At 38.4% G+C, this 12001-nt stretch overlaps 1 protein-coding gene across 1 annotated transcript; it reads right to left on the reverse strand.

Moving 5' to 3' along the window:
• Positions 1-2659: 2659 nt before the first annotated feature.
• On the reverse strand, positions 2660-5956 carry LOC135494350 (uncharacterized). The gene has a single exon (XM_064782267.1). The coding sequence runs from the start codon at positions 5954-5956 to the stop codon at positions 2660-2662; it is 3297 nt and encodes a 1098-aa protein (XP_064638337.1).
• Positions 5957-12001: the final 6045 nt, after the last annotated feature.

The following is a 12001-nucleotide window of genomic DNA, read 5'->3' on the forward strand; positions in this document are numbered from 1 at the left end:
ATCCCTAAATTCGCGTCATTGTCATGGACGCGCTACCCAGCGCATAGGTCGCGCGTAACTCGCGCGTAGGCGTAAACTACGCGAAACATGACGTCGTCTGTGATTTGGACTATACTTGGTCGAGCTAACATTAGTGTACTAAACACAGTTATAGTTCGACTCCGTGTTGATAATGGCCGGGGTTATTTCAATCATGTAGGAACATCAGCAATTGGTAATGGTTGTTTGAAGTATACGATCTTAAAACGAAAGCTGCTCAGTCGATTGTGTCCAAAACGACGTGGGATTTTTGTTAGTCATCTAGATACACCGAGACTATTTCTCAGAATGTGATTAAAACAATTTGAACGTGCAGGTAATGTTCTGATCCCTGTTGAGAGCGAAAAAAAGTTTTTCTAATTTGTAGTTCAGCTTGCGTTCATTTCCTTTGGATATGTGCTTTATAGAGGATATTACCCTTTATTCATAATTACCAGATGGTATTGATTTTCAATTTGAAAGGGGGAATAATTAATAGGCATGAGGAGGGGGAGGGTTAAATTGGCCATCTTCAGGTGACTAATATGCACAGTATTAAAGGTCCTACGTCATAGATTCACCACTAGGCACTAAGTATATTCCTCGTACAGCATGAATACTGTCGACGTACTGTGAGATGGGTGAGACCCCTTTTGGCGACTTCGTGTAACTTTATTTTGCATACCTAGTGGCTGCCTATAGTGTCCCTTTAATACTACCACTGTCAAAAGCTCATTTCTACAATTATTTTGATGATTCCACAAGCCCCAGCATATAGGCCAGTGACGCGGCGAGTGGACATGAGACATGCCTTCCCGTTCATGGTGTTTGACGCGGAATGCAGGGAATACGGATATGTCAGCCAGATCAGAAAGTGGCACAAACCTACACGAGTATGGCTGGCGGGAGTGGACAAATATCTGAATTAAGGGTCGGGATAAATCAGATTTATACCACGACTATATTCATAATAGTAGACAGCCAATCAGAACCCCGCATTTCATGAATTATGGTGACCATTAAATCTGAATTATACCACGACATAAATGAATCAACCCACGACTATAATCGTTTTAGACCCACGACTATATTCGTAATAGCAGACAGCCAATCAGAGAGCCGAATTTATGGACGGAAGTGCGATTGATGGACGCCGGAAGTGCGATATATGGACGCCGGAAATGCTATTTATGGCGTCCATATATCGCACTTCCGGCGTCCATAAATCGCACTTCCGTCCATAAATTCGGCTCTCTGATTGGCTGTCTGCTATTACGAATATAGTCGTGGGTCTAAAACGATTATAGTCGTGGGTTGATTCATTTATGTCGTGGTATAATTCAGATTTAATGGTCACCATAATTCATGAAATGCGGGGGTCTGATTGGCTGTCTACTATTATGAATATAGTCGTGGTATAAATCTGATTTATCCCGACCCTTAATTCAGATATTTGTCCACTCCCGCCAGCCATACACGAGAGAAATTGACGTGTGCTTCCTGTCTCCTGTACTCGCTTTAAAATGTCGCTGGTGGTACTGTCGACATGAAATACCGGTGGTGACACTTGATGTTGAGTACTGTTCGTGGCGTCATGATTAAAAAAAATTCAAACCTTTTTTCAGAGGTAGATGGAAAAAAACATTTATCCTAAGGGATATTCACTAGTAACAAAATGCTAATGCATTAACCAGTTAATTTGGCGACATCTAGCGCCTCATAACTTTTTCCCAGACGTTCCAGATGAAAGTTAAATCCGGTGGTCTGATAGACCTATGGTAGTTCTTCAAGCCAGAAAACTTTCGTTGTGTGTTGACGGTGATTATGTCAGGGTTTGGGGGTCTAAAGTTTTGGGGGTCATTTTCAAAAACTTTTTACCCGTGAGTCGACTTTTCAGCTACGACGGGTTAATATGACCCCTGCGAGACCAGAATATTTTGACTACTGAACTAAAACTTCATCATGGTTTTCCTTTTTAGAGAAGAAATTCATAATTCATTAATATATATGTATTTATAATGAAAAACACATCTATACTGGTAACTGAGACAATGTATCAGAAATTCAAATTCATTTATTTCTATACAACCTAGTCTTGAGCACTGAATTACTAGTGTGAAACCTAAGGTAAACAAGAGATGCGCACGATTGACACCTGCTAAATCGACGATCCGTTCCGTTCATCATGAAAGTGATCTGTCATCCTGGAGTCTCACTGGTAATTTTAAAGTATACAATTTAAAAAAGTATACAATTTAAAAACAGTTTTTAATAGTTAAATACCTTCTACATTTAACCCTTAAAGAGGTGAACCAATGATATGGGATGAAGTCATTTTTGGCGACACAAATGCTTATATGTAGACTGATTAGACGAATTTTACACTACCAGTATTATCCAATATGGCGGAGAACTAAATCAGTCATCGATATCGTCCGGGGAAAATCAACTAAATACAGTAAAGTAGAGCCCAGAAAAAATAACAACGAACTGTCTTGGCGTTGGAGACCTGAGAGATAAGTCGGATCGGTTCCTTCAATAATCGGTATGGAAAGGTAAAACCCCTGTCAGTCAGTGAAAGTAATATGATGGAACCTCTACACGTGCTGCAACCCACACAAAAACTTCATGTGGTGTGAGTTTAGAGTACTTCTTGGTACACCACATTTTTGGTTTTATGTTCTGGTGCATAGATATGCATCCGTTGTGCGGTTCCAAGGCGGGACAGGGCGACATAGAACATGCCGTGCGAGAAGACCGGCGTGGTGAGGTCGAGACCTATGGTCTGAAATGTCTGGCCTTGGGCTTTGTTTATAGTCATTGCATAAGAAAGGCGTATCGGGAATTGCAATCTGCGGAAGAGGAATGGCAGGTCAGATGTCGGCGGTACCAATGGAATGCGTGGAATGAAGGCATGGTTGCCAGCAGCAGGGCCATGTAAGATGAGGACCTCGATGACATTGGTGTGGCAAGCTACAACGCGACATCGAGTTCCATTTGTGATACTTGGTGGGTCCAAGGATCGAAGTACAATGATGGGGCAGCCAATCTTAAGCGCCAGTTTGTGGGGTGGCAGGCCAGCAATGTTGAGAGAGTTCAAGAACTCAACAGGGAAATGAGTAGCTTCTTCTGTTGTCAATGTTGTGTCGAATGACTTGTAGGTAATTTCTGGACGGTCCAAAGTTGCAAGAATGGTGTGGTTGAGGTTGTCGACAGTTTCATTTAGAGGAGCAAGAATGGCACGTTCGAGTATCCATTGATCATTCTGTCCTTGTAAATCGGCAAAGATGGCATGAATCAATTGTTCTGTTGTGTCTGCTTTCGGTAGACTGGGAGGAACGGTAATGGTGGTTGGTGGTTCAAGCAAGGGATATGTTCCATTGCCAATCGACATGAGGAGCTGTGAATAACTTGCAGCATGAGCATTTCCAGTGAGGTGAGCACGTAGGTTTGTTTGTAGGTGTACGACTTGGACGTCTTTCCAGAGGTAGGATTTCTTTAGGGATGCATCGATGATGTTTGCCTGTGTACCGTTTTTGATAACTGGCAATATCTGGCGGAAGTCACCGCACAGCAATGTTGGAATTCCACCAAAGGGAGATGAATTGCCTCTGATGTCTTGCAGGGTCCGGTCTATGGCCTCGTATGCTGCCTTGTGGGTCATTGGGGCTTCATCAACGACAATAGTGCTACAATCAATGATGACCTTAGCTAGGGTAGTGTTCTTCTTTATTGCACATGTCGGCATGTCTTTCATGTGCACATCCAGGGGTATCTTGAAAGTGGCATGCAACGTTCGTCCGCCTGTTAGAAGTGTAGCTGCAATTCCACTTGAGGCCGTAGCAAGAGCAATGGCTTGTTTGGAACGTATCGTCGCTAGGATGAGGTTGAGCAGGAACGTTTTACCAGTGCCACCTGGTGCATCAAGGAAGGTGATACCTGGCTGAGAAGAGTGGACTTGAGAACAGAAGAGGTTGTATATTTGTCTTTGTTCCGTTGTTAGCTTGTGCTGGTTTTCTTCAATGAAGGATTCCTGCTGTGGAATAGAGTACTGTGTGTAGCGATTATATTCGATCATGTTGTGGTCTGAATTGTGACGCTTGATTGGTAATCCGTAGCTGGCAAGGTGCTGTCCCCTCATCTGTAGAACTTGGTGTTCTATTACTATCAGGCAGGAGTTGTAGATTTCTTCGCACTGGTTTTCATGGAGGAGTTCAACGTTATGTGGACGGAAGAGGTCTTCGGCTAGGTTGCTACGATGTTGTTCCCAAAGCGAGGAGGGGTCTGCTGGTTCGCAGGAAGTTAGTATGACAGCGAAGATTTTTCTGAGTAGGGCGGGGCTGTTGGATTCATTGGCCTCAGACAGTGCTCTGTGTAGATGGTTGTCATCAGCTATGAGGCCACGTCGGAGGCAGGCTTCACGGAATGTAGCACAATTGGTGTTGTCGACTTTCTTCAGATCTTGGAAACTGCAAGGGCCAGGAACATCATGAAGGAGGATGCGAAGGAAGTAGCACTCTCCTTGATTAGGAGAGATAGTGTAGACGCGGCCAAGGCATTGTGCTTTGAAAATGCCTGGATGAGTCGGTAGTGGGAGGCCTTTTTTGCGGCGTTGCCATGTCTTGTTGTTCCAAGTGTAGTACTGTGGTACACCCAGGTATGTGAGTGCCTTTGCGAAGGCATCTCTTTCGCACAGGGTGAAGAATTGTGTCAGGGTGGTTTGTGGTGGTTCTTTATTGGCTTGTTCTTGCGCTGTTGATTCAGTGAAATACACTCTTTGACCGTTTTCTAAGTGCACTGCCAATTGGAGAACTGGTGGGTAGTGCTCATGCATTGGGAAACCCAGATTCCTATAGGCTGCCTCTGTGCTCCCTACATATCGAGCATGTTTGTACTGGTGTATCTCATCTGTTTGGCTTCGTTCTTGGAGGCTGTAGATGGCTTGGTCGCTTCCTTTATTGACGTACTTCAAGACATATTTGATGCTTTTGACCGACATACACAGTTCAACGTTAGTGTGCGAGCTCATTTGTCGGAGCAGAAAGGGGTTGTAGGGAACAACCCATTGGTTTCCAGTAACCGTTTCATAGGTGTTGCCGTTGTGTTCCTTAGTTCTCGTGAAGGTGAAGCCGCCGTCTTCGGGTGTACGTCTTCGGAATTGAGGATAACCATCGTGTCCGACCTGTGTGTTGTCAACATAAGCCTTCGGGAATAATTTGGTGCAATTGCCGTCCTTCATGCATGGTCCGTTCCTGTTGAAGGGACCACATGGTCCGTGGATCATGTGTGTTGTGACTAAATCATGGAGAAGAGGTGCAGTAGCAGGCGATGGGATTTCTGCAGATATGAGTAGGTCGATGTGTTCTGGCTTGATCTTTGCGTGTGGTTTCAACCATAGGAGTATGTGGGCGTGTGGCAGCCCCCTCTTCTGGAACTCGACTGAATAAAGCCAGGCCTGTGTTTCTCCAAATGAACCATTTTTCAGTAGTTTCATAAGTTTCTTGTGTTTCAGATTGAACACTCGTGTAACTATGTCAGGACGGTCAGGGGTCGTTTGCCCTGGCAGAAGATGTGCGATGATTTCAGGCCATTTGTGGTTTGTTGTGGTTGTGATGAAGAGGTCAGGTCGACCATAGGCACGAACGTAGGTGATGGCGTCTTGCTGTCTTTGGTGCATGTATCGTGGGCCTCCAGTAAAGGTAGCCGGAAGTATGACTTTTTGACCGACATTGTGTGGATCCGAGTCTGCTGTCGAAAGACTATCTCTAAGATGCTGATAGTTATCAGCCCTGAGTGTCTTTTGTTCTCTGCGGAGGAACTGGAGACGTTCAGTTTCAATCTTACAGTAAACATCCACGAGGAACTGTTGGAATAATCGTCTGCATAGAAGCAGATGATTGGTTTCCCTGCACATGATGTGGTACGAATAGTACTGCATTTGGGTGACTTTCTTTTGTTCTCCGCAAGTTATATATATATTGTATCCGTCTGTGCCAAAGGGGAAAAGAAGCGGGTATTGCAAAGTGTCGTATGCGGGATGGAGTTCGCTGATGTGTTTGAGTGGACCATCTCTCTGGTGTATAACGATGTCTGTAATAATGGCAGTTCTAACTCACAGTCAAATCCCAGTCAAAATCTCCAAGTCAAATCCCAGTCAACACGTTTCAAACTTATCTCAGTCAAATCCTAGTCTAAATAGTTTCCAGTCATTTCTCAGTCAAGTCACTAAATTGTCCAAATCGTCCAAATTTACAAAAATTTACAAAATTTCAAAAATTTACAAAATTTCAAAAAATTTCAAATTTTCAAAAATTTCAAAAATTTCAAAATTTTCAAAATTTCAAAAATTTCAAAATTAAAAAATTTACAAAATTTACAAAAATGACAAAAATTTCAAAATTTCAAAATTTTCAAAATTTCAAAATTTCAAAACCTATATTTAAAGAAAATTATTTTCTTGTAAATAAAATGAACTTTCCATCAAACGAAGAACTTGAATCAAGAGTCACAGAGTCAACAGATTATCTAAAATTTAAAGATCTTCCAGTGAACACATGGTATAGAATTAACTCATTCAGAAATATTAGTACAAAAATAGGAGAATCAACACTGCTTGAACTTGAAGACTCAGAATCTAAAGAAGTCACAGTGTGGGCGACGAGTGTCATCAAACAAAAGATAAATCGTGATCACAATTATATAAGATTCACAGGTATGAAAGAAACAAAACAGGGTAACAAGTTTTATGGATTTAATCTTGTGGAATAATTTTCTACTAAACCTATATCTAAAGAAAATAAAAACATCATAAATGAACAAGACTGTGAAAGCTCTCATCGGTGTTCTATGCTTGTCAATGACTGGAAATGTCATTTTGACAGGAATTAATTTTTTACCAAGAAATACTCTCGCTCCGCTTGTGAACGTCACAGACTTTCCAATGAATTACACTTGTCTAATGGAGCACAAAAGAAAGTTGATTAAAAATCACATGTATGGACATGTTTGTTATAATTCATGGCTCGATGTTTCTATAATAGACTTAAGATATTACAAAGATGGAATTGTAAATCTTGACACAGTCACAATTGATGTAATTTTATAAGCTTAAAAGCTTACTCGCTATGCTCGTAAGCTTATAAATTTACTCACCCCACACTACTTTTGTTTGACTCGCTTTACAGCCCAAACTGATTATCTCAGATGAAAGTCATGTCATTTCGGATTCTAGGATGAGCTCAAATTCACTTGCAGAAATAGTACCATTATCCATGAATCTGGAAAGTAAATTATCGACACTCCGTAAGCATGCTTTTTTCTTAATTAAAATATCTAAATGTTTTTTCTCCTTTTTCCTTAATTTAGGAACTACAATTTTTCCAACCAATCCTAGGAGTGTACAGATAGCGGAAATTGGAATACTGATGACATTTCCAATCACTGTCGCAGCACCAATTGATGCGACTGTGACACTGGTAATATACATACCAATTTCACAACCGTGTAAGATTTGACTAGCTTTTTTATAATTTTTATGTAATTTTTTTCTTTTTTCAATATTAAGCTCTAATTCTGTAATTTTTTCTTTAATTTTTTCAAGTCTAAATTGTTCAGCATCATCCATTTATTCTAATCGTAAATCAATTGAAACTGGAGTTAAAAATTCAATAGGGTCATCATTCTGATCTTTGACCTGTAGTTCAATACTAGTATGATCGTGCTTTGCGATCTTTACTTTTTGAAGGGAGGTATATTCATGAATATCTCCATAATATTTACCTTTGGGAACAAATGAAGTAATAAGATCACTGCGCTTTCCATTCACTAAATTTTTATGTGTATCGACAATACTGCAAGAAATTCTATACTCATGATAGGGTAGGAGTTTACAAGGTTTATTACCAGTAATTTCTGATCTTATAAAGGTATTGTCTTCAAAAGTCATTCCAAATATTTCACCTAGTTCTTTATGGAGAACTACAGCAAATGGTGGCTCGACTTTAATTTTAATTTTACCTTCACTGGGTAAATAAGTTAACTCAAAGGAGTCAGCATGTCCTTTTTCACTCAGCGCTTCCTGTACTGCTTTATTATAAGTAGCTGGAGTATAAAATCCGTTGGGAATAGTGATCAAGTCTTGATTTGTATAGGCCCCATCAACAACAGTCGCAAATCGTAAATAGTGATTATGTAATTCCCTTGAAAAATTATAGTAAGTCATGGGAATAATAGCCCTTTCAACCTGTACGGTTTCATACGACTGAATACTAGCTGGAAGTAGAATCCTTAATACATCATGAAATCTAACGTTCATTTATTTTAGAAGAAATTTTATGTGCTTTTTGTTTAATGCTTCCTATATTGGTTGATAATACTTGAACAATAACTAAAATAGTGACTGCGACCATAATAATCAAATGCTCTGCTAAAAATCCTACAACACCAGCAGCTGCTTTTAAGATAGTAGACACAATGGAACCTAAAATTCCAGGCAAAGCGACTAAAGCTTTTTTACCTAAAGAAAGCAGCCAATTTTTAAACTTGATCAGACCCTGAGTAATTTTACTAGGAGGTTTGCTAGGTCCTATAGGTTTACTAGGTCTATCAGGTCTTCCAGGTCCTATAGGTTTTCCTGACTTAGAAGGTTTACTTGGTTTAAATACTGCAGCCACAGTTCCACCAATGGCAGAAATCGCCATCAGCACAGCAGTCACAATGCTTCCAAGTTTAAAACCTTTGAGCTTGAATAATGCTTCAAGTCTTTCTCCTAAGGATTTAGTAACATCATTTGCAGCTTTTCTATAGCCTTCAGCTACTTGTTCAAAATAAGGTCTTGACTTTTCTTTGAGTAAATATAATTCATCAGCCTCTGCTTCATCAATCTCTCGTAAATTTTGTTCTTCATGATCAATTAAAGGTTGCATTTCAATATCATCACTTTGTCTCAATGTGGTTATCTTATCTTTTATTCTGTCACGTGCTTGCCTAAATTTTTCTTTAATAGCTTTATACTTACGTCTGATCCATTCAATAGCATCATCTAATTTAGAATTATGTGTTTTCATAGGCTTGCCTGTTTCATCTAAAATATCTGTTTGAATATTGATCAGATCTATCTCAGGATCAAATTCAATAAAGTTTGTTTCACCCGTGTCAATATTTGTGACCTGTACTCTCGCTTGTTCATTTGTGTCAATAATTTCAGGTTCCAGAGGAATTGGTGAATTTACGTTATCCAATGCACTAGATCCTGCTCCATCTTCGTAGGTCAATTGTCTTCTAGCTGTTTTTTCTTCAACATTTTCAAGTATTGGAGTTTCTAGATTATCTTTTTCAAAAAAATCCATGAATTCTGCTTTCCCCTTCCCATTTATAGAGCTAACAGCATAAGGCTTACCATTATTTTGTGATACTTTAAGTCTACTCCCATCTAATGATTTAAAAAATACTTGATTATTTTCATAAATTACCAGTCTGTTACGCACATTACTTGCACGGGTTTTTAATCTTAAATTACTTTTTTTCATATAGTCTTCTAAAAATCTTTCTTTTCTGTCAATCATGATCTCTTTGTCCATTAAACTTTCCCTTACAGGTCGTGGAACATTTCCAGTCAATTCATCTATAAGATTATCATTATCCTCTTGTTGATCTTTTAAGGTATCGTCCACATCTCCTAAATCAGGATCTACATCTGGGTCAAAGGCTTTATTTTCAAATGTTGGATCATTACCTGCCATTTATTTTAAATAAATTTTGACAAAACAGCTGATCCAATAACACTCCCTGCAATATAGGCTTGTTCATAATTTTTCTGACTCTGACTAGGTTTATAATAGTGAGTTAAATTTGGCTTAGGATGGATGCTGTCATAATAGCGGATAGAGTCTGTCATGTCTAACATGTCTGATTGTGCTTGATGTTTTTTCTGTCGTTGTTCTGCAAGGAAGTCAAGATGTTTAATTCTATTGTGAGACCATGTTGCTGATTCCTTTTGTAATTTTTCGCTTGCTAAATCGTGTCTTTTACGCTCTTCTGCAGCATTCTTAGCATCAAATGCGTGGAACATGGCATTCCCCCCAACGAAAGCAGTCGCATTAGCTACTGCTCCAAAAATTGTTGTTAAAATCATGCCAGCCATTTATTTTATAAAAATTTTCGTTCAATATGTGAATGTGCCGAAAATGGCACATTGATTTTTTTTTTTTTAAATTTCTTCAACAAGGGCTAGCAAATTGCTAGCCCTGTTTAATTAGTGATGTTCTTCGGCAAACCTTGCTTTTCCAGATAACCTTTTGTAATAATAGCTAGTGACACTGCACCAGTTAGCTTCAATGCTTCCATCAAGTCAGGTTTACTAGGATCTCCAATGTTTGACTTTAATAGCTTTTTAGCAGCCATTCCATAGCCAACAACAAGTGCTGCTAAAACTGCAGAATGGTAAATTGTGTTTCCAATATTTTTCGTGTCGATCATTGTGCTCATTTATTTATAGTAAAATGTTTTTTTAAATTTATAAGATCAGATTGTCAGATTTTTGTTTAGTTTTTTTATTTAATTTTTCAATAGGTGACTCCTCAATAGGTGACTCCTTTTTGGAATAGAACCAAACAAAACCTGCTAAAGTGATGCCACTTATCAATATTAAAGGATAGTACTCGCTACGCTCGCAGAAGTAGTTTGTAGGCAAATAATAATTTTGCTTAACATCATCATCTGTTTTAACTTTTTTCTTTCCTTTATTCAACTGACCTAATTTTTTACCCCATTCAACTCTTTTATGATTCTTTGGCTTTTCTGTTGTTGTTATTTCAGCTGTTGTGTTTTCTCCGTCCATACCTGTTTATTTTATGAAAAAATATTAGCGACTATTAAAGTCATTATTAGCGACTATTAAAGTCATTATTAAAGTCATTATTAGCGACTATTAAAGTCATTATTAGCGACTATTAAAGTCATTATTAGCGACTATTAAAGTCATTATTAGCGACTATTAAAGTCATTATTAAAGTCATTATTAACGACTATTAAAGTCATTATTAGCGACTATTAAAGTCTGATGGTTTATGACTAGGTTAATAAAAATTATGTCTTCATAAATAAAATGAAGACAGATGTTAGATTTGACAACTTTGAAGACATATATGAAAAAGTTGTTGAAGCATTAGAAAATGACGCAAGACACTATCAATATGACATGTCACTTGTTTCATACAATCGTTATTATTTGCGAGAGCAGCTTAAAATAGCTGGAAAATATGTCAATTTATATTGTAATCATTGGATGTGTCAAGATTGTTATTCAACAGCTTGTACTATACTAGAGAATGAAGTCGTTTGTAATGATTGTGGCACTGTAGACAATGCTTTTGATTCATACTCTCATACTTCACCAGATTTGTGGACAAATTCTATTCAAAAAACGTATATTTGTGGTTCACACTATGGCATGGAAAAAACTCATAAGTATGTGATATCTAAATTTTCAAAATTTAAAGAACAATATAAAGACGAACTATTGTTCAAAAGAGTGGACTATCATTCAATTGCCAAGGATGTGAAAAGGTTAGAAGACCTGTTTGAACAGAATAAGGATAAACTAAACAGAAAGTCCTTCTTTTTTAACAAACATATATTACGAAAATTAAATGAACACTATCTTTTAGCACCAGCAAGTATAAGCGCAGCGACGAGAAAAGAATTGAAAAAATTGGACGCAAAAGCAGCTGCATCAGCGAGTGTATTAACATCTTCTTTAGAAAAGGTGTATGAAGATTTTAAAACATTAAATTGGCCATAATCTTAGATTTTATAAAGTCAGACTCTATAAAATTTAGGAATCCTCGCTCTCGCTTTTTTCCACTGCTAATTCTGATTTTTCATGCGTCATTGCAGTTTCAGCCGTATTGACTACAATTGTACCTGCAGCTAAAAGTGTTGGGTTCATATATTGACCCAGTTGTTTCTTTATTTCATGGTTAAC

This window comes from Lineus longissimus, chromosome 10 (assembly GCF_910592395.1).
Source record: "Lineus longissimus chromosome 10, tnLinLong1.2, whole genome shotgun sequence".
Classification (NCBI taxonomy): Eukaryota; Metazoa; Nemertea; class Pilidiophora; order Heteronemertea; family Lineidae; genus Lineus; species Lineus longissimus.